General features: G+C 40.5%; 2 protein-coding genes across 3 annotated transcripts; one reads left to right on the forward strand and one right to left on the reverse strand.

The window, feature by feature from the left end:
- Positions 1-1,693: 1,693 nt before the first annotated feature.
- On the forward strand, positions 1,694-16,585 carry ATF1 (activating transcription factor 1). 2 transcript variants are annotated; one of them, XM_064498714.1, is made up of 8 exons: positions 1,694-1,974; positions 6,053-6,169; positions 8,108-8,236; positions 10,292-10,392; positions 12,007-12,137; positions 12,945-13,124; positions 13,227-13,386; positions 13,589-13,756. In XM_064498714.1, the coding sequence occupies exons 1-8, from the start codon at positions 1,780-1,782 to the stop codon at positions 13,620-13,622; spliced, it is 1,047 nt and encodes a 348-aa protein (XP_064354784.1). In that variant the 5' UTR covers positions 1,694-1,779; the 3' UTR covers positions 13,623-13,756. The 2 variants fall into 2 exon arrangements, with proteins under 2 accessions (XP_064354784.1, XP_025970109.2); XM_026114324.2 differs by lacking the exon at positions 13,589-13,756 and adding an exon at positions 13,771-16,585 and having other exon boundaries at positions 1,713-1,974.
- Positions 15,269-22,300, reverse strand: TMPRSS12 (transmembrane serine protease 12). Its single transcript, XM_026114326.2, has 5 exons — positions 22,188-22,300; positions 21,398-21,596; positions 19,537-19,808; positions 18,591-18,733; positions 15,269-17,513 (listed from the first exon to the last, which is right to left on the reverse strand). The coding sequence occupies exons 1-5, from the start codon at positions 22,276-22,278 to the stop codon at positions 17,265-17,267; spliced, it is 954 nt and encodes a 317-aa protein (XP_025970111.1). The 5' UTR covers positions 22,279-22,300; the 3' UTR covers positions 15,269-17,264.
- Between the last annotated feature and the right edge of the window lie 446 nt (positions 22,301-22,746).

Below are 22,746 nucleotides of genomic sequence, written 5' to 3' on the forward strand. Positions count from 1 at the left end.
GATAAACTCTGCTGTCAGAAGCTAACCATGGAGTTCTTATGAAGATTTATTTCAAGTATTCATACATGTTAAGATATATTTAGTACCAGTGAGGCTGTAGTTAATATTATAGTCCAAGCCTGGCTGTTGTCTGTGTACCTATTAATGGTTGTATTTCGTGGTAAGAATATGCCTAAACATGTTATTTTCTACAAACCAGAAGTGGCAATTTTACTCTGATTTTCCTTTGAACACATTTCACTTTCAGTAAATAACCAGAGCCTGAGCTGTTACATTAATCGCATTATTTGAAATAGCCAATAAACCGTGCCTTTCCATACGTGTGTTTAGATTTGAGTGATCAAGTTTCTCAGATGTCTGAAGATTCTTGGTTTAGTTGTTACAACTCTGGCCCAGGCACATTGTGTGGTGCTGTAACTTTATATAGAGTGAACTTAATATTTTGTGTAGGTAAAACTTTGCCTAATTCTTCAGGCAGAGAAACCCTGAGGATGTAAAGATTTTGAGCAGTAGCTGTTGCAAGTAGCGACAGGGGAATAGAAGGTGTACTCAGATGAAGACGTGTTTGCAGTCAGTACTGCTTCAATTTGTTAGTTTGGCTTTTACAGAGATGGTGAGGTTTTGGGAAAGCAGAACCAAAAGAGAACAAATATTGAAGACTTTAAATGAAATAACTTTAACGGTTCTACTTCCACCATCCCCTCTTGCAGCTGTAGTCAGGTGTCCTGGAAACGAGGAAACCCCCAGGCAGCTTCAGGGCCTGTTCAGCCTAACGCTGTCCCTCGGTTTCCAGTAAAAGGGAAAAACCAGAGGACCGAGCCTGGGCGGAGCCATTTTAATTAAAGCCGAATTCCTGCTTTGCGCCGTCGCCTTAACGTGGATGGTTAAAGCCGCGTTATCTCACGCGTGGCTCTGCGCGCCCGCTCCCTTCTCCCGCCCCTCCCGTGCAGGGATAAGCGGAGCGGAGCCCTCCGCCCCCGGCCGGGCCCGAGACGGCGCCGGGGCCGCGCCCAGGCCTGGCGGCGCCGCTTCCTGCGCGCGCGGCCGCTCTTGCCCCCACAGCTCTATGGTGCGCGGCCGCTCCCGGCGGTCGGAGTCGGTGCCAACAGCGGGCGCTCTAGCCCGGGCCTCCGCAGCTCTATGCTGCAGGAACTCTATGGTGGGGATTTCTAGGCGAGGCCTCCGGGGAGACTCTATGGTCGCAGCCCGCCCACCGCGCGCGTCCCGAGCGGCCCGGCCGTGTTTACGATGCCGGCGGCGCCGGTTTCCTGAGGCGGCGGCGGGCGCGGCGGCGGCGGCGGCTCCTCTCCCCACGCGGGGCCAGCGGCGGAGCCCGGGGGGCCTCGGAGGTAAGAGCGGGCGGGCCGGGGGTGGGGGAGGGGGCGGCCGCCCGCCCCCCTGCGCCGGGCGCTGGCCTGGGCCTGGGCCTGGCCGGGCCCCCCCCCGCCCTCGGGGCCGCCGCGGGCCGGGCCGGCGCCCTCCCGCCGCTCGCGGGGGCCGGGCCGCGGCTCGGCCGTTGCCCTCGGCCGGGGGAGGCGCCCGGGCTGCGGCCTGGGGCTCGCCCCGCTCCCGCCGCCGCTCTTTGTCCGCCTCCGCCGGCCCCCGCCGGCGCGGCCCGCCCGGCCGAGGCGCCTCGGGGCCGGGCCCGGGGCCGGGGCTCCCCCGGGCGCCGCGGCCCGGCCCCGCTCCGCGCCGTCCTCCGCCTGCGCGGCGGCGGCGGGTCCCTTTCCCGGCGCGCTCTGCCCACGAGAAACGAGGCCGGTTGTGCCCGCAGCGGCGATGGCTCCTGTCTGCGTTAATTCCGAGCGCGCGTTTCCCGTCCGCGCCCCCAGCGCGGGCAGCGAGCTCCGGCGTCACCGAGCCCGGGCGCAAACCGCCTTGCGAGCCCCCGGTCCCGCGCGGGCTTTTATTGCCGAGGCTGCCTGTGGTGGGAGCGCAACCGAGCTTCATCCCGTCACAGCAGCCCTGGGGCAGGTTTGTGTCTGTGTGAGCAAGCACACACGGGAAGCGCTCCTGCAGTTTTGGGTGTATTCTTCTGTGTATTGGTAAAATGGGATCCAAAACTGTAACTTGGTACGTTGGCTCGGGTCTTCTCCCTTGCTTTCTGGCGTGAACGTGTAGGATGTGCTCTCATTTGCCTCTATCTTTCACCGATTTCTGGAAAAAAAAATGGGAGTGCTGTCACTGTCTTCTGGGTGAGAAAAACTTTCACAAAGTGTCTTAATTGCAGATAAAGTAGGTAGCGTTTTAAGTGTCATAGCTGGGAAGAGAGCATATTCTGAGACCTGAAAGAATCCAAAATTTGATGGGATTACTTGAATATAATTCCACAAAATGCTTTAAATTACTCTTTGTAATTTATGTACTTCGGTATTTCAAATGTTGTTACTCAGTATTCAAAACTAAAGCTCCGTGTCCAGTATTCTTTGATTTCTGACTTCATAAAGTCGTTAAAAAAACAGTTGCCTCTTAAAATATTTCAATACTGAAGCGTCACTTGGGCCTTTCCTCTGAGAGATTTAAAAGGGCCAAACCAAACTCAGTCTCTTCCTTTGGTGATCTTGCAGTATAGCTCCCACCTCTTTGCCTTAACATACCGCTTCTATCCATCATTATCTTCTGTCTCCTGATTATGTTTTGAAGCTTCATCTGAGGCCAGGAATCTGTTATTTTAACCATTTTATGAACGTTTAACTAGAAAGAATCACTATTTCTGAGAACTTGCATTCTAAATCGACAAATGCAGAACAGTGAGGACCAGAAAGTAGTGTACCATTTGTGAAAATAGATACTGTACAAGCACAGTATATGTGTAAGTTGAAAATCTCTTTACAATTTTGGACTATTTTTCATCACACTTACTCAAAGTTGTGGAAATGGGGTTTGTTTGTTTGTTTGTTCTTTATTTGATACCCCCTCGCAGTCATTTACGATTTTCTTGGGGGTTCTTGCGTGGCGGTTCAGTGTGGGCACCATGGTATAAGGGGGATACGAGTGAGCTGCGGCATGATAAATTAAATGTGCTCACAGTGAAACGCAGAGTTCTATTTCTGTTTCACACGAAGATGGGTTTGAGACTCAAACTCGCTTTTAAGCTGCCATGAGTGTCTTCGTCTGTTCTCAGAATTTTGAGAGTCCTTTAGAAAATATGTTCTGCATCGTGCTTGGATCGCAGAATCCTTTCGTTTAGATCACAATGTTTTTGAGAGGTAGCTGCATGGAGGCATTGTTTTTCTTCTGTAAAGAAAGCATCATCCTTACCTATCCTGTTATAAGGAGTGGTTTTCTTACAGACTGAGGCAATTATTTTTTCCAGTTAATAAAATACCAGGTGTTACCTTTCTGAATTCCCTAATTTCTGTACTCCATGTGACATGCAAAACTTTTTCTCCACCTCAGACTACTGGTTTCAGCTAAACATATATTCTGCTGTCAGAGGTAGCTTTAACTGTGGTGTAAAAAGCTGAAACACCAGTATGTTTTCCGTCTTTTGTACTTCTTTGAGAACTTGCAGATTGGGGTTTTTAATTGGAACTCTCTTTCTGAAAGCTGCATAGATAGAAAGCACCGTGTCAGGTATTCAGGGAAGAACATCCCAATGGAAAGTTCATATTTCTTCAGCCAGACTGGTTATTTTAACAAGACAGACATGTAAAAATCTTGCGTGGTAGTTGTGCAGGGCTGAAGAGCGTATTACACCTTCTTTATCCAGTGGAGGATATAGATGCAATAAGAATTTTCATCTTGTTAAATGGCTTTCTAAATCCATTTTTTATGAAAATTGATAGATGTTGAGTGAATATTTAGTTAAATACTACAGAGCAAGTAGAGATGAAGGGAGCTTAAAAAGCACATTTATCACTGGAAATGTTTTATCTATTATTCGTGTAAGTAGGGCTTCACACCAATTAGAGGAAGCTCAGCAAAAATCGTTCTGCTTTCTTCCCAGTTTGTTTATTTTGAGTGGTTGGTTTTATATCTATCGCTTTCATTGTTTATTGCAGTCAATTTTGCTGTTGTTGTGAGTCTTTCATGGGACAAAAAGGCAGAGAAAAACAGTAAAAGAGAGAGGGAGAAACAGAGAATGTGGTTTAGCACTACAGAGATGAGTTGGGTATTTCTGTAGCACTGGAAATTTCTTTTAATTTTTGCTGTTGACTGGATTTCACTTTGACAATGCCCTGTTTACTTTTGACACTTAATATAGCTCCATTTGCACAGCTACAGAACATACATTTTCCTTTATTAAAAAAACCTAAAATTAAACTGGAGGGTATACAAAGTTGACTCCCTTATACATACTTGTCATCAATTCTGCTTTTCATTTTTTTATATTTATTATTTTTATGCTTAAATTACTGCAGTTGTCAGTTTTCTCTCTTAAAAAAGAAACAAAAAAAGGCCAAAACGCTCTTCAGAGTTTCAAGCGAGCTCTAGAGCAGTAGGAACTTGAAAAAGAAGACGTCTCAGAAGTGCGTTGCTCCGCTCCTGCACAGCGGCTGGTTTCTTGCAAGCGTCAGGAGTACGAAGCTGAGTAATGCGCCGCTCCGGGTCCTCGTCCCTCTGAGTCACGCTTGGATGCTGCTGCGGGGAAGGCACTCGCGCGCGGGGAGCAGCACCGCCGTGACGATGCTCTTGGCAAGTGCAGCTGGGATAGTGTCGATGGCTGGAGGTTTCCAGCAGCGGGGAAGAGCCGAGGCGCTGCCCTGCTGCCGTAGACCTGTTGTTCCGAAATAAAGCCTTCCTTTTCCTGCTTCAAGTTCAGCTCTGGATAAGTTGTTTTATGTTTACAGACACATGTATGTTGGGAAGCTGTATCATGTGTTGGAGGACGTTTGTTCCGGGCTCTAACGAAGGCAGTTTCGTGCGCATGAAACCATCGATGTCTTACCCGTTTTCTCACTGCAAAGCCCTGCTTTAGCAGCTCGTTTGAGGAGCTCTGAGTGCGGTGGGACTCCTCAGATGAGTAAGGATTGCAAGAACAAGATCCTCATCTTCGTGTACATTGACTTTTTACCCTCTAAGTATACGTCAAGCTGCAAGAGCTGTGGTTTATCTCAGTAGGGAAAAATCAATGACTCACATTTCCACAGAAAGAAATGTAATTTCCAGTCTCATAGCAACTGTCCTTTCAACAGTTTTAAACCTTCTGTGACAAAATGTTTAACACTCACCGATCATCTTTTAATGCTCTCGGCTGGTCCGCCCACTCACCCCAGCAAAAAGCATGCATTTTTACATCACTCTAAATCCCCCTTTTTTGGGGAGGGGAGGGCTGTCAACTAGTGTTGAACAGTTAAATATAAAACGTTGCAAATGAGAGAAATGACTTTATAATATGGAGATGCAGTTACTTTTGCAGGGTTTAAAAGGATGTTATTTATTTTTCAAACCCGTGTTCTTTATACTCCGATTTTGAATTCCTGTTTTGCTTTCACACATCTTCAGATGTTTTAAAATAGGTTTGGCTGCTAGCTTGGATAAAATATTTTGGAAAATTATTCTACTTAGAGCAGGATATTCTTTAGTATAAATGTTTAGTGCAAGGTTTTGTTTTCCCTAGCTCTCATGACTTTGTTTGCTTTCATTAAAGGGCAGGAAATTCAATAAACACTGACAATAAACTTCGGCAAGGGGCAGGTTTGATCCGCTGCTGACAAACAGTTGAGCTGCAGGTGTTGTTAGAGCTAAACTGGACTTGGCTCCGGCTCAGAAACGGTGGCTCGTGCTGTGCTGAGCTCCGGGCCTCGAGAGCAGCGCGCTCGACCTGTCCGGGCCCACCATGCAAGTCGGTGGAAAAGCTGCTACCTCGCCGTTGCTCTGTTTTCCCTGTCTCTAAGACGGCGTAACAGTGCTCAGCGTGTCAAAAGGGGATTGACAAAAGATGCTGTGCCGTTCCCCAACAGTAAGCAACACGGAAGGACAAAGCGCTAATTAAAAATTTTCAAATAAGGCTGAAAGAATTAGGCTCATCTATTAAGTATCAGTGGAATTTGGGCATTTATCTCCCGTTCACATTTATCATTAACTGAACTTGTTACTTTTCTTCTAGTTGATTATGGAAGAGGTGCACAAGAGCAGCAGTAACAGTTCAGTGACGGCTTCACAAACATCAGCTGTACAAGGTACAACACTACAGGCAGCTCAGCTCTCTCATATTGCTCAACAGGTAAAGCCTGGGCCAAATCTCAGCAAACATTTGAGGGAGTTAAGAGCCATTTTTATGTGCAAACTGTATTAATTCTGGAGTTTTAGAAACGCACAGAGAAGGACCGGCTAAGAAAGTTGAGAAGAATGAACTTGTCTGATGATGGACAACACAAAATTAAGAGCATTGCTTGGGTTCAAAAAACCAAAATGAATTCCATGCTGGTACAATGCAAAAATGCAGCCCATCATTTTTGTTAGATTGTGCATCCTTTGTGACAGTCATCGACCTGACTTATGGGAGCTGCTCAGTAATGAATTGAGGACCTGATTTTTTATTTTTTTCAGAAAAACTATTTACAGCTCCTTTTGTAAGCTATGGCAATCCTGGGTGCTCAGCACCATGGAAACACTTGGATTTTAGCCCAACATGAATGTATTTAATGTGATAAATCATATGAAGCTGGAAATTTGACACACTTTTCATGAGGTAACATCACTTTCAAAGCTTTAACCTAATTTCCTCCTGATTAAAATATCTGCTTCTGAAAGAGTATGTTTTTCTAGAAAAGTCTGCTCTCACAGCCGCATCTCAGTGCTGTGAAACAATGATGTTTAACAGCTCGTCCACTGTTTACTGCATGGAGGCGATTTAGATTTTGATGCAAAATCTAGATAACCACATGAAACAAAGACAGGATAGAATATCAGCAAGCATCCTGTTGTTTGTTTACAAGCTATTTTCCTGATCTGGTTTTATATAAGGTTGCCAATGCGACTATGATGTGTGATAACCAGAGCAGTATTAAATGAAAAGTTAGCTATATGAGTTTTAATGATCCCTTCATCTTTTCATATATTCGAGAGCAATAAAAATAGTGAAGAAATTTGGTGAGGAAGCTGGTTATTTACTTATGCATCTGCATGTGCAACTTTAATATTAAAATGCAAAGCTCACATGAGTTCAACATCAATTAAAAATCTGCTAGAACATAAAAAGTATTTTATACAGGGGTAACAGCAGTAATTAACTTCTTGCTATTTAGGCCTAGATTTCAGCTACAATGTTAATTGAAATTGACAGTTTTATAACATTACAGAGCAGATACCTTAATTTTTATTGGGAAAAGTCTGCTCTTAGTTCTTCTTCCTTGTCTGGAGCTTGTGTAACTTATCTCCTTTAGTTTCCTTTGTGGTCTGATGTCTTTCATGCAGCCCCTGTGCCATGAAGTAGATTGGTCAGCTTTTGCTGTACATAACTCTTCTGAATTCTTCTCTCTGAAGTCTTTGAACCATAGTCTTACACTGGTTGCTTAAAAAAAATCCAATAACATCAAATATGTACATTAATCATGGTACTTACTGCATTAACTTAGTGTAGTTAGTCTGATCTATCCTAAGCCCTTAGACCTGTTGGTGATTTCATCTTGATTAAGATGTTTTAAGTGCCACAAACTCCTATTAACTTTACAGGGAACTGAGGCAGCTTAGCTCTTTAGGCACTTATATTTCTGCTTATTTAAGTATAAGGCACTCTTAAATGGAATCAAATCTTAAACTGTCACAAATGTGGGGCTTTATCTGTGCATATTTATGGAGTTACATGGAAGTAATCATTCTCAGTAAAGGCGTCGGTGTTGTGATTCTGCAGAAGTCTGCTTTATTATGGTTCATTTAGAAAAGCACGCATTGAAGTTGAAGCATTTTAATCTTTCACACATACTGCTACATGTTTGATTTTCTCCCTAACCTGAGGCAAGTAAGTGGCTGTTTCAGCCTTCTGCATATATGGATACGTATCTGAAAAATACATGTCTTTAAAGGATACCTTCTGTGACTTGATTAGACCTCAGAGAAGCTTCTGCTAATGCATGTTCACCATCAGTTTCATACACATAGCTACATTTTCTGAATACTGTAGAATACCTGCTTTTGTTCACGATCCTTTGGTTTGTTGTAGATGTCTCTAAGAGGTCCTGCTCCACTGACAGTTGTCCAGCTGCCTGGAGAACAAGTCCAGGTCCAGGGAGTCATTCAGACAGCTCAGTCCTCTTCTGTAATCCACTCACCCCAGGTGCAAACAGTGCAGGTAACTACAGAGCTTCTGTTAAATAACCAAGCGTCTTGTTTTATGTACATGAAAAGGCTTGCGAACGCCTGTCTGAGCTAATTCTGCCACGGCGCAGCCTTTCTGGCCCTGCTGTAAGAGGCAGTGACCAGTCCAGTATTGCGGGGGTACATCATTCTTATTTGATGATTTACACTTGAAATTATTTGTAATGTTAAAGCTGCCTTTAGAGTTGAAATGAAACTATTGGACATAAGCCTCCCTTTAAAACCCGACCCTCTGGTTGGTGCTCTTAACAGACCCGCAATCTGTGTGTTCTAATACCCAAATATACGGGGAGTATCAGAATAATCCAGTGAAGGAAATGCGTGTTTGGAAAGGGTAGACCTGAATGATGGTGGATAAACTGTTGATTACTCACCCAGTGTATGCTGTAATTCCATTTCTGTGGTACCTCAGTTTTCTGCTCGTCTCTCTCTTACTCACTTGCCATGTGATTTTGGTGCAAGCCACTTCAGAGAGGTGCCTTGGGGAGTTCACACTCGAGTCTGTTTCTACTCCAGTTCGGTTTTTGGCTGCAGAGAGCCCTCTGGGCAGCATGGCACTGACGTTGCACTGTGAAATAACTGCACTAGTCAGCTGAATCACTGGGAGAACTGAAATACATTAGTCACTCATCCTTTTACTGTTGGTTATCCATTCATATGACGTTGAGAAATCAAGAAAAAAAACTACAATGCATTTTCAGCTGTCATTGTTCCTGTAACATCAGATCATGGAAAAGAAAATGCATTTCACTTTGCTGAAAACAGTTTCACATGGGTTTTAGTAGGTTGTCTTAACCTGAGTCTCTGCTGATCCCTTTCCTATCATCATGTTCTAATTCCAGGGTCCCCACTGACTGTATTCTTGCATTTTTTTGGTAATTTATGAGCATTGTGGCCTTGTAGTTCACAGGAAGAAAAGTAATATGTGAGCGGCTTTTTTTTAAATGTTGATAACAGGTTGCTCTTCTTGTCTCTAGCAGAAGTTAACTGAGAAATACTTTTCCCATAGCTGCATGCATTCTTGTTGACTTTTTGTTGCTGGCACACAGATAAGTACAAATAAACGCTTTGTTAGCTTGCATTTAATAAGGAGTGTCAGAGGAAAAAATTGACACTGGACAAGGACACAATGGAATAAAAAGAAAATTATAGTTAATATTTTGCAAATTTGCTCCCTGATATGCTGCTGCCTTTAAATATTTGTATTGTTTTCATTTGGCTCTTGTGTTCTTAACAACAAAATATATTGCTAGTCTGTCTACATGATACGTTTTAAGTATTTTAGGTGTTTGTTTCTGTGCATAAATGGTATTCCTGTTTCCACTCCTGTCACCTTAGACAAATTTATATGTGGAAGCGGGTCACCTTTTCAGACTAGATCAGCTGTTAAGATTCACTGTCTTCTAGCAGCGTTTTGCTTTATTTTGCAGAAAGATAGGTGTAGCTTTCCTCAAACCTTTGTGAGTGTTTGCTCAGCTGGAGTTCTTTATCGAGTTCTTGTTTACAGATTTCTCCTTGGTTCCCCCCTCTTCTGTTAGGTAATCTTCATATTACTTCAGAACTTGTATTCCAGAATTCAAAGTTAAGCTTATGAGATTTTTATGAAAATGCTCAGCCTTTTATTTCTTCACACTGTTATTTTTAGATTTCTAGATTGATTAATCTTGCAGTCATAGAACAGTTGGCTTCAGATGATGGAGGTTTTTTCAGCTTTTAATATAGTAAATATTTTGGGGATCTCTTGAGCTTTCTCTTTATAGGGAGTTAATAGATTTTCATCCTTTGGGTTTTAAAGTGAATATGTTCTGGTTTCATTATGACCTTTCTAGCTGTAACAGTCTTTGAGAATTGCTAGAAATATTAAATAGCACTGCATCTAGAAATCCACTGCATTTTCATTCTCTTTGTAAATAGCTGCATTTGTGTAGTTTTCATGCAGCTTTAGCTCATAAAAAAATTAAAATATGTAATTTTTTCTGGACATTTCTTCTGTAGTGTACAGGATAGCTACATGGAATGTGTTTTTTAGGTATCTTCTTTGTCCGAGAGTGAAGATTCTCAGGACTCATCAGATAGCATAGGCTCTTCACAGAAAGCTCGAGGTATCTTAGCTCGTCGTCCGTCTTACCGGTGAGTACTTTATATGAAATATTTTGTTATTTTGTTTTCAAATAAAGATACAGCTTCTTTAGATAGTTTCTGTCAATCTCTAAGTTATTTTCTTTCTCTCGAAGCATACATTGGATCTGTTTATGCAGTAAACATTTTGAGTGCGCCATGTTAGTTACCAACTGCTACAAGGAAACTGGCTTGAATAAGAACTAGAGATCAGCTCCAAGAAGAGATGATATAGGGAAAATTGTTTATCAGCTGCAATTTTACTTGATCTCATTTTACTGAAGTGAGGAAAGTAACCAAATACTGTGTGCTAGCCTTCCAAATAATGCATTTGTTAGAAATTAAAAAGACACAAAATTTCATACTTTTTTTACAATAACACCCTGAAAATTTTAAAAGACAATTTATGAACTTACTTGACATTCCTGTCTGTGATTACTGTTCCCACTTTGTCCATGCTTTTAGTTTTTTGAATATTGTATCCCTGTTCACTCTTCTTAGTACTTTCTGTTGGGTTTATCTCATCTTGAATTACATACCAAAGCAAATCATTTAGGAGAGATTTTAATATTTTGCATGCACTCCAAAAATAGTGGTGGAAAAGAGCAGTTAAAAATTCTCAATAAAAGTAGCCAGGGTAGGAAAACAGAAGCTGCAAGAAGAGCTTCTATGGGAGAACTGTTTTAGTGGTGTGGATTTGAGATCAGTTGTTGTCAGCTCTGCTTTTCTCTTCATATAACTACCACTAACTCATCATTTGGCCTGGGGTAAGATGCATAAAATTCATACCTCCATTGGTTCTTCTTTTAAATAGGGATGTATCTGTTTTCATAGGGCATTGTTACGTTGAACATTGCTTGTTTGAGAAGCTGTGCAAGACCCAAATTAAATGCAGAACACAAATAAAAAGTCTTACTTTGTATTGAAAGAACAAGAGATTAATTTTAAAACTTTTTTGCAGTAATCTACTTTCTAGTTTATTCTGGCAGCAGACAGAGCAAACTGGTTTTAATTGGATATACAAAACATATTCCTGAGACAGTTGGAGGATCAAGTTTTAAATCAGAAAAATCTCTAACAGGCCAGTTATAAATCCCTGGAAAAATGTTTATGATGGAAACTCTGGTGCAGCTTTTACTGAAATGAAATGATGCAGCTGCAGTGCTAGAACAACTTCAGTACAAAGTGTCTTCAGTACATTGTTTTTCTGAAGGTTACTGAAATCTACTGCGAATGGTACAGATTATTGCAGGCTTACCAGTGCAAACATCTAAGGCTTTTAGAGGATAATGACTGAAAATCTGGAATTTGCACTGAATTGTGCATGCAAATATTTTATCAATCTGTAGCTGACTTGAATTGCTCTTAGCTCTGTCAATGTAAAATGATTAAGTGATTAAAATATTTAATAAAAAACAAGAATTCATAAACTACGGAAATATAATTGCAGAAAGACTTTGAGACAGTCACCTCATGCAAAATTTTGTTCATTTTCAAAACTGTTTTATGTCAAAATTTTAGCATTTATTACTGTAATACAAAATAGCGACAGTATTTTGCACTGTTGTTGCAGTAATTTATAGCTGTTGCCTATTATTAGAGCTGATACAGAAACTTTTTTTATAGAAAAATCTTGAAAGATCTTTCTTCTGAAGATACACGAGATAGAAAAGGAGATGAGGAAAGTCCTGGTGTCTCTACTGTTACATCTATGTCTGTCCCCACACCTATCTACCAGACAAGCACTGGACAGTACAGTATGTTATACAAAATACATACTTAACTGGATGTACTTTTATTAAACTTTTCCCAAAATACAGGTTTTTGTTTGTGGTATGTATCACTAAGGTGAAACAAAAAAGATTGTTTATTCATTTAGCAGTTAATGAAGCTACTACTGTTACGTGGAAATAAACTGATATCTAAAGATTACAGATAACCTCAAAACTGCATTATCTTAATTTTTGTGTATTAAGACATTAAAAATATGGGAAAGGGAAATGTTGTTATATTTGTTTTACAGTAAGAAAAAATAATTTAAATAGCAGTCTTCTGGTGTTAGATTTAGGCCAAAATTTAAGACTGTTAAAGATACAGTTGCATAAACCTTAGGGCCAAAATGCGTTCCTATGGTATCAGGGAAATATAAAGGATTTGTTTCTTTCATTGTATTATCTAGTAATCATTGTGTTTGCAAACCAAACAGCTGTGTGTTTGTATGTGAGTCTGAAAGTGAAAGCAGTTAAAAACCAAGTTTTTAAATCTTCAAAATATGGGAATTGCAAAAAAGTAAACCTAAATTATGTTGTTTCACTATACTCGGTTCCTATAGAAGAAACCTCAGTAAGATGAAGGATGTAGATGTTTAGTAAGAACCCAACAACAAGATCTGATTATTAAAGGTCACAAAGAAGAAAGCCTTTCAAAATAGGGACTATTTTTAGTGGTGGGTTAAGATACAGATTTGCCAGTTGGAATGAACGTACAGTGTGCAGATTCAGCTTTATCTATATTTTATAATGTACAGCTACAAATATTTTTGTGCATGTTTCTTTTTCTTTAAGTTGCCATTGCTGCAAATGGCTTACAGCTGGCCAGTCCAGGTACAGATGGTGTGCAGGGTCTGCAGACATTAACAATGACAAATGCTGGTGGTACTCAGCCAGGGACAACAATACTGCAATATGCACAAACATCAGATGGTCAACAGATACTCGTACCCAGCAACCAGGTGGTAGTGCAGAGTGAGTATGCCTTCTGGAAATGTTTAGAAATACTGATTCCTAAGGAAAGCGTAACTTTCTAACTCTACCACGCTTTGACGTCGTACGCTGTTTCTGTAACAGCCGCATCAGGAGACATGCAGACTTACCAGATCCGCACCACCCCAACTACCACATCCCTTCCTCAGACTGTGGTTATGACATCTCCTGTCACTCTGACATCGCAGACAAGTAAGACAGATGATCCACAGTTGAAACGAGAAATAAGGCTGATGAAGAACAGGTATGTAAATGCACACGGGCTGCTTTTATTTGTTAGTTTAATGTGCTAAAATAGGTCTTCAAAGAACAGATTAAATTTAAGCTAATTTAAATGAGTGTGCCATCAGTATGGTATGCTGCATCCAGTCAGTAAAAACATCAGAGATTTTGACCAAAACATGCTATGTGGAATTTGGAGAAAACAAGCTGTTTTTTCCCTGCAGATTGACTACCATGTGTGTTAGCAGATACTGCTAAATTTCATGCTCTCCACCTACTGTTGCAGTTTGTTCTGCTAATGATGCCAGTGCCAACTCCCTCATCTCATATTGGTCAGTGTTATAACACCCATAAAATACTCAAATCTCAGATAAAATAAACAATGACTTCTGTCTGTCTGTTCCAGAGAAGCTGCTCGAGAATGCCGTAGAAAGAAGAAAGAGTATGTTAAATGTCTGGAAAATCGAGTTGCAGTCCTGGAAAATCAAAACAAAACTCTAATTGAAGAGCTAAAAACTTTGAAAGATCTTTACTGTCATAAAAGTGTGTAAGAAAAGAAGGTAAAACTTTTGTGGACTGTTTAAATTTCAGAGGAGAATTTTTTTTATACTGAATTTTTTAAACTAGATGAAAGGTCAAAAATGAAACTTTTCTACCTAGATTTCACAACTTAAAGACTATATAGATTTTATTTACATGTTGGTGACAAAGTACAAAAAGGAACGAGAAAACCTCACCAAAATTCCTGCTGGCACAACTGGAAACTTCATTAAAGTCAAGATTGCATCTACAATAAAAGGACATTCACATTTTACCAGACAGGTGATTAGAATTTCTTTGAGCTACAAATACCTTTTGTAATGGAGGCAATATTTGGTTACAATTAAAATATGGATCGAATGGAATCCTTGCCATAGCTGACATTATTAGAAACATTTATAACCAGTATATGATTTCTTACTGTTTTTTCAGTCCTTACTTTTTCTTTCAGTTATTTGTATGTAAATATTTTTATTTTAACCTGTAAGTTGTTATTTACAGGTAAAGATGATAAAAAAAAAAAAGCTAATACTTTGCTAGAGGTATAAATTATGTTTATTCTTTCTCAGCTGACAGTTTAAAAGTTTTTTTTTTTTTTTTTAATGTTTGCTGTGTTTATCAGATTTGGAAAGGTTTTGCAGAAAGCAGTGAGAGGCCTAGTCCTGAAAATGTCTGAGGCATGTGAAATAAGGTGTTGACTTTTCTTCAGAGAATTCAACACATCCAATTATTTTAAACCACAGTTTGGTAAAACAAGTACTGGTGAACAAAAGTTTCTGGAGAATGATTTTAAAATAGTTTGTTCTTAGTTGCTGGGCATGATAAACGTCTATAATTGAAAAATAAATTGTGTGCTGATTATATCTACAATTATACATGCATGGCTTATTCTGTTTGGAGATTCTACTGTGCTTTGGAACATTTAAACCAAATAAGAGAAGAACAGTAAAATAAAAAAATTGAAGACATATACCAAAGGGTTTAATGAGGTTCTAACATAGGGTTTATATGCTGAAAGTAGTGCAAAATTTCCAGATTAATTTTGTAAGGTAGGCAATATTTTGCAAAGTAATGGTATCTTTGTAAGAAAATATTCTATTAAAAACAGGTAGATGGTTGGTATATTTTGTAGCTAAATTGTGATCTTTACAAATTCTGAAATTGAGTTTATATACGTATTTTGACAGTTTATATATTTCATTTTAGTAAACAAATGGAATATTTTGTGAACCAGATTTTCAATCATATATTTTTATGGGTAGTACAAAGTCAAATGAGATCCTCTTTGGTGTAGGAGATATTTGAATTAATTTTGTATGTCTGTAGGCAACTTGCAACAAAATGGATCCTAAAGAGTATTGGAGAAAAAAAAAAAAAGAAATCAGGGCTTCCCCCCCCCCCCAGTTGATAATATCTGCACATTTGATCTTATTGCTATCAGAGATTCTAGTTTGTATCATTTTGATTTGTTTCAGGTGAGAATTAAATGATGTTTGACATAATCAGGACTCTTGGGTGTAAATAGAAAAATGTGTATACAGTGCTTATTGCATGAATAATAAATACACTATTTTCCATAGTTAGGATTGAATCCTGCTTCCAGTTATGTCAGCGGGAATTGCACTATGGACTATGCTATTAAAAGGTGTTAGAGCTATGTGTGTGTGTTGTGCTAGCTCAGATCTGAATGAAATTAAAAGATGTACTCACTCCCTAGATGTGTATTGTTTATCATATGGTCAGTCAGTATTTTTTATTTTACTCATTTTTGAATTAATGGGCTTCTTAGCAAGCAGAGCTCTTTGCAAATGGTATGAGACTGCATTCCACAATCACATTGTTAGTAGGCTATAAAACTATTTTTGTTTCTAAAGTTTAATATATGATTGTTATGGACATGATCCACTATACATTTCCTTTAGGCCAAACTGAAGTAGACATTTGTGTTCTCAGTCATGTCAAAAAAGGTGCTCTGGTTGCACATCAAAAGTAATGAGCAAGATTGTGGAGGTCATTATGTTACGAAACTGCGCTCCAAAGGAGGTGTTTGGTGCCTCCAACTTCTGTTAGGGGGATTTCAGGAAAAATGGACACCTCTTGGGATGTGCCCAGCACCTTTTCGCTCTGTCTACCATCAGGTGTGTGTGCGCTATTCGGCAATTGTGTAAGAGGGCAGGGTTTGACCTACAGTACTGAAACTAATTTGATAACTCCTCTGTATGGTATTTTGATCCTCATTGTGTGCTGTTGTTCCTTTACCTTCTTTTGTCATATGGAATAATAATTAAAAAAGCTATCAAGTGTTAAGGCTGTATGAAAAATGGTGGCCAATTCTTTCTGTATTCAGCAAGTGAAACAAATGTAATGCTGCCAGGCATAATGTTAGTAAATTTTTATCCTCTTAAAATAACAGTGTTTTGGGAAAGAGTATATGAAACAGTAACATCGGTTTGCTCTTTGAGTAATCACTTATCATGCAGTAGTTATTTTGGATTTATTTCAAAATCTACATGCTAAGAGAGTAAAATGTACATCCTGACAGTAAGAGAGAGAATACCAAATACTGTTCTGGTGGTTATTTCCAAACAAAAATACATGCTTTATATGAACTGTAAATATTTGTTGAAACAATTAGATGGTTGAAAATTTTGACTTTGGTAAATAAAGTCGCCAAAATATAATTCTGATGTTCCTTATTTATTGATCAGTTTATTTTTAGTTAACGTACTGTTGCAGTGGTTCAGAGCAAATGTCTATATTGTCTAATATCAAGTCTTTTGTATTGGCCAAGAATACTTAAACAGTCTAAGAAACAGCATCCAGAGATCCTTTGCTTGGTGTGTTCTTTGATCAGGCAAGCAGAATGCTAAGTTATTTATGTGTAGAATTTAGTCATCACTAAAACTAATTAGTGCAGGATACCTTTTGTCTTTTACAGATTTTTTTTTCCTTTCTAGTTTTGTTTAAGCTGAGCCACTGTTAACTAAAAACATTCTGTGCTCTGTTAGTATTCATCCAGCAGAGGGAGTATCCCTTCCATCACCAAACACGTGGTATTAAGTAATACCTAAACTGTTAGCTGGAAAAGTATAGGAAGAGGGAAGGAAAAAATATTTTCAGTTGGTAACATTTCTATATTAAACTTCGTTATTAGAGTCAAGGCTGTTACCATTTCCTCTACTGTTAGTATGGATCTCACAGGCAGAAGACAGAAAACTAAGATAATAAAATTCCGAACTTTTAGAAGATGTACTTGGAAGGACTGGTAGGTGTTTTTAATTAGCTATATTTCATGCTTATAAGATTGTTTTCATCAGCCTAAAACAGCTGAAACTTCTACTCTGATGATGCAATGGCTTGTCATTTTAGAAAGCCTATGCAAGCACTATACATCTCAGTCAGAAAGATCACAAGCGCAGTGCTCATGGGATTCACAGCCTTGTTACTCAACAGAATTTCAGATATTACCCATCTCTTGTATGGAGATAAACGGACATAGATCCCAGGAAATTTTGGTCGGCCACAGCCAATTCCAAAACTGGTAATTCCTATTAGATAGTATTTGCTGGTACTAGGGCGATAGCACATTAAAGGTCCACCGCTGTCTCCCTGTAAATAAACAACATTAAAAAAAAAGAAGTAGTAACATTTTCCCTTCTAAGAATCAATATCAATAATGTAATCAAGGTCAGTAATGTATCCCCCTTCTCTTAATTGACTAAAAGTCTCTTGTATCCAAAAATCCATGGACAATTCAAAGTAAATTTCCCTGGGTGATACTACCTTGACCAGAATACCGTATCAACATGGTTGTTTCAGTGCCTTTAACTGAAGTTGACTTTTTTTTTCTTTTCTTTTCTTTCTTTTTTTTTTTTTTTGGCAGCTTTTCATTCTAAGATTTGTCTCCCTAAACTTTCTTAGTCATCAGTTAATGTGAGAATTCAAATTACACTGTCCACGCAATATATGACTGTAAGGACCAAGAAACATGGTAATGAATACACAACCCTGAATCTTTGCCAAATCACTTTCTTAGAGGAAGCGTGCTGAGGAAAGCAGGAAGTCTATCAGACTAAGTACTTATGAATACACTGTATTTTTGAATTATAAATATCTTCTGCAGTAAGTGTCTCCATATCACCACTGGTGCCCCAACTCTGTATACTAGTGCTTTTGACTTGAGAATTCTCTGAGAAAGAGATTCTGATCACTCAGCATTTAATTTACAATCTTGCCACTGAACCAAACCACTTTCCAGTACTGCTGTTCTCTTTCAAAAGCATAAAAACATGTAAAGTGTGTGCTTCATATACACTGCATATGTACAGTGATGTGTACGTGTGTGTGTGTATTTTATTGAAATCTTTGTGAGAAGTGTTGTATAAATATGGTAATATCTGTGTGCTCCATTTGGGTTCTTTCTCCTTTCACTCCTGTTAACTTATTCTTGCCTCCTGCCAAGAATCACTGAGTCTTTTGTGTGTTTTTGAGATATGATTTTTCTTTGGAATCACCATCTTACCTCCCTATTTATGATACTTTTTTTTTTTCAGTTTGACATCTGTTTTGTTTATTGTTTGTACTGTTTTAATTAATTATGCTACAAATGTTGGTCATCATGATGCCCATGGGAATTTGGCTTAGTGGTTTCCATGGCAGCAGGTTGGGCACGATGTTCACGCTTACCTGACAGCTATCGATGCCCCCAGATTCAGAGCCAGCACAAATCATGTTGCTATCAATCAGTCCTCCGTAGGAATTAAAAGCATTACAGACATCAGAAGGAATGATTTCCACTTTTGCTTCTTTTAATACAGCTGAGGTTTTACCTGTCATGGAAAACAGTATATATAAAAGATAAAATATTTGTGCTGTTGTGTGTAGCAATTCTTACTGTGTTCTCTTTTTCCTGTTTTGGTACTTCAAGCACAATTCTATACATGCTTAGACATGTACTTAATACAGAGCCTGTGCCTGCTTCTAGTGGATGTAAGCTTAAGTCAGTTAAGTATTTGCAGATTGGGACTGCTGTAGCTTTTGCCCTTCTTGCTCTGAAGAAACATTAATGATAACAACACTGGTCACTAGCTGTGGTCCAAATGTCAGAGGTAATTCTCAAACAAGCTTGTATGATCCCTGGCTGCCCTTTAAATCTCCACTCAATAAGAATACAAACCACTAAGTTGCGTCCTATCGAGTCTGTGACCATTGTGATTAAAGACAGAATTTGAGGGGGAGCAGCCATTCCCAAAACACACTGGGAACCCTATGTTCACAACGCATTACATCAGAATTTTTGTTTTTCAATAAAAAAGCTATTTCTGGCAGCCAGCATTGAGTAACTGTACCAAGAATCTGAAAGTCAGGCTAGTTTATTTTCCTTTTTTCATGTTATCCTTGGAAGAAAGGCTAAAAATCAAATTATGCCTTGGGGTTACATCTTTGTAGGCCTAATGTGCTTTCAATGGAAAAATCACGGAGAGCAGATTTTCAACTGCAGAAGGATTTAATGATGTTTTGTGAGGAGACTATAACCCAAGCTGATTCAGTTATGTCAGTGAGCCTGAGGGACCGAAACCTGCAATCAATTACTTAGCTCATAACTTGGTCAGGCAAGCAAGTAAACTTTTACCTTTCTCGGCTACACGTCCCCAGCCACTTATAAAGCAGTCTGTTTCGTTGTCAATATATAGGTAAAGGTAAGCGGAAGGTAAGCAGATAGGCTGAATATAGTCATTGTAGCGTACAGAGGAATCAAGTTTAAATAATGCAATATCATTTTCAAATGTTTCTTTCTTGAATTCTGGATGGACAGTGATGTTTCTAATATTTCTTTCTGTTGTATGTTTATCATGTTTCCGAAGGTTATGCGCACCTATCACAGCTCTCCAGAAATATGGGTCCCTAAAAGAGAATTCATATATTTCTTAGTTACCTTAAAGTAAATATATTTCTTGATGGCATTTTTTAAACTTATTGCTTTACTGTTGGCTTAAGCACCTTTGAGAATATACCTTGAAAATTCTGTAGTAAATAGCTTTTGGAACAAATTTGGCTAATGACAGTTTTGGTTGTATTGAACACTCAGTTTGCCTAATGCTGGTTATATCTTTTAAAGCAAATTCAGATTAATGATTTAAGCTGATATTCAGATTTTGCTTCCCACCACTGTCCCAGCGGAGGCCACCCAGGAGGTATTCAGTTGAAGAAGATGACCACATGGATTTCTTTTACAAAAAGGAGGTAGGCTTGTACCCATGGTGCTTGTAAAGACAGTAACTAGAAGTTACAAATATTAATATCAACTTAATATTAAATTTAGAAATAGGACCAGAGTCATTCAGACCTAGTTTCTATTCAAGTCTGTAGGGAAAAAAAACTTAACTGATACTAAGTGGTAATTGAATTTGGCCTGCAATAGAGAAAGGGGCAGGCTATAAAATTCAGACTAATATCCAAAATTCTTCAGCGTATAAGACAAAAACTAAATCAATTATTTGTAATAAAATGCCACTATAAATCAATGTTTCTAAAAGTGCACTAAAGAAACAAAGAGCTGATCTAACAAATTCCTGATAGATGGTTAGTTAAAATCAGCTAAGATGGTTAAGATTCAAATTTCAAAGTTCAAAGAGATTTTGGCAGTTCACTTTCCCTCATGTCATGGTTATGCAAACAAAGGCAATGCAGTCACTATGAACTTGCATGAACTAACGTGCAAATTTTGCAACTATTTTAAAGGCTACAGTAAAGGCAACAGTGAGCAAATAGCTGAAATACAGCAAAATTGCTGTAAGTACAACGAAGAAGCCTCTTCTGAGGCGTTTTATTATTGTTACCACATTGTCAAAGAAAAGGTACTACAGTGCCAAACTGTTGGTTCTGTTAAGCAGGATAAAATGGAAGAAATGTTAAAACTGAAAAAAAACTAACGAGTTGCAATTTCTCTAATGCCGTTATTGCAATATTTTCTTTTTGCAGTGAGCTTTACTAGTTTAGAAAAATCTATTGAGAAAGTTAGAAATTCATGTTAAAAAGAAAAGAAAAAAACAGAAAACCCCCCAACCCAACCAAAACATTGCACAGGTGTGAGAACAACCCAACCTCCAGCAAAAGTAGCAAAGGTTGTTCTGGGCCAAACCAGAAGTGCATTTCCAAAATTTCTTGATGCTGATATTTTAAGGTGTAACTTTGCATCCCAAACTGAGCGTGCCGGCACGGCAGCAGTCACCAAGCGTGGCTGCTGCAGCAAAGGGGGGCGAAGGGAACGGTTTTCGGTCCTTGGGTACCGCCTGGGAGGAGTATTGATAAACAGGAGCTGGATAGTTTGGTTCTGCGTTATCTGCATTACCAGAGCTCAGTCCCACTGATCTCTATTTTTTTTCCCCTAAAGATACAGCCAAAACAAATTAAATTACGTGACTCAAGGTGATGTTTTTCTGCTCTATACCGTTCTTGTACTCAATGAAAAGAAGTTTTAGATGAATACATACTTCCTCAGTGTAGCGCAGTGGGCAGCTGAGAGCACTGAGTTCTCGTTAACTAAAGCTCCACCACATACGTGCTTAAATTTTACACCAACTTGGTGAATTTGGAGGCTAACTAACCACGGCCACGCTCCCACTTGAGCATCGTGTCCGCCCACGATCCGAGGTCCGGAGAGCGTGTCCTCGAGCGGCCGTTCTCCACACTCTGCAAGAGAGCAGAAAGGCAGCTTTGGCGGGCTGGCAGCGGGGTTTGGGGGCATATACCGCAGTATTGATTGATTTATTGATTTATTTTGGATGTTCGCAGTGGAGCCCTGATTCTGGAGATCCCTTGGATTTTTTTCTCATGCCGTAAGATATTTATTTATTGTGTCTGGCTGTGCACGTGTTGTTTAGGTAGTTGTATATGTATTTATTGTATAAGGCCGTGTATGGATGCGTGTTTTCTCATGCTAAGCTGTTTCCAGTCACTGTAAGTGGTTCCCAGCACGTTCCCGTCACTGCTGTTTTTTGGTATTGATCTCGTTTATGCGTAGGCAGAAGCCCTTTCCCGCGTGTCTGTGGGTAACCGTGGCATGAAACCCTGCGCCAAACGCGCCCGACTGTCTCCTCGCTGCCTCCTCCCTCCCTCCCGGCGCCGCCATGGCGCCCGCCCGGGCGGGGCTTCCCGCCGCCGCGCGGGGGCTCACGGGAACTGTAGTTCTCCCGCGCAGCCGCGCCCAAGCTCTTCAGCCTGCCCGCGCCCGCTGTTTCGACGCCCGCTGCTCTCCCGCAGCGCCCGGTGGAGCGGCGGTACCTTCAGTGGAAACCCGGGGGGCCAGGGCGTCGGGCACGGCGCCCGCGAGGAGCGGCAGCAGCAGCGAGGCGACGGGGAACCTCGGCCGCATCCTCCGTCGACGGGACAAAATGGCGGCCGCGCCGCTGTGGCGGGGCACGTGACGCGCCTCGGCTGCCAACGGCCGCCAACGGCCGCGCAGGGGGAGGGGCGTGCCGTGATGGCGTCTCGCTGAGCTCTGGTGCTCCGCCGTGACGACTGAACCTGTAACATCAGACACCAGCTCGGCCCACGCGAGACTTCGGTCCTTTAATGCCCCGGCGGTTGATGGCGTTACAACCGGTTACAGCGTGGCAGGCGGCTGAGCGGCTACAGGCCTCAGGATCAGCGTTGCCCAAGGAGGCAGCGCGCCTGTCTGACTCGACCGCGCTCGAAGCAACGGTTGTGCCAGTTACCCACCCGTTCCGCAATGCTTGGAAGCAAGCTGTGATAACGAAGGATGGAAAAGGGGGAATGGGCTGGGCCAGCAAGGTGGAACGGGTACCGGCCGCGCAGCGGCGCGCTCCAAAGTCCAGCGGTA

The sequence above is a fragment of the Dromaius novaehollandiae genome, chromosome 28 (genome assembly GCF_036370855.1).
Source record: "Dromaius novaehollandiae isolate bDroNov1 chromosome 28, bDroNov1.hap1, whole genome shotgun sequence".
Taxonomy (NCBI): Eukaryota; Metazoa; Chordata; class Aves; order Casuariiformes; family Dromaiidae; genus Dromaius; species Dromaius novaehollandiae.

Excerpts from the sequence above, each read along its gene's own strand:
- ATF1 (XM_026114324.2), top strand. The coding sequence starts at position 1,780 with ATGGCTCCTGTCTGCGTTAATTCCGAGCGCGCGTTTCCCGTCCGCGCC. Across the intron at positions 6,170-8,107 it reads TCTCTCATATTGCTCAACAG|ATGTCTCTAAGAGGTCCTGC; the intron begins GTAAAGCCTGGG and ends GGTTTGTTGTAG. Across the intron at positions 12,138-12,944 it reads GACAAGCACTGGACAGTACA|TTGCCATTGCTGCAAATGGC; the intron begins GTATGTTATACA and ends TTTTTCTTTAAG.
- TMPRSS12 (XM_026114326.2), bottom strand. The coding sequence starts at position 22,278 with ATGCGGCCGAGGTTCCCCGTCGCCTCGCTGCTGCTGCCGCTCCTCGCG. Across the intron at positions 21,597-22,187 it reads CCCCCGGGTTTCCACTGAAG|AGTGTGGAGAACGGCCGCTC; the intron begins GTACCGCCGCTC and ends GCTCTCTTGCAG. Across the intron at positions 18,734-19,536 it reads GGGACGTGTAGCCGAGAAAG|GTAAAACCTCAGCTGTATTA; the intron begins GTAAAAGTTTAC and ends TTTCCATGACAG.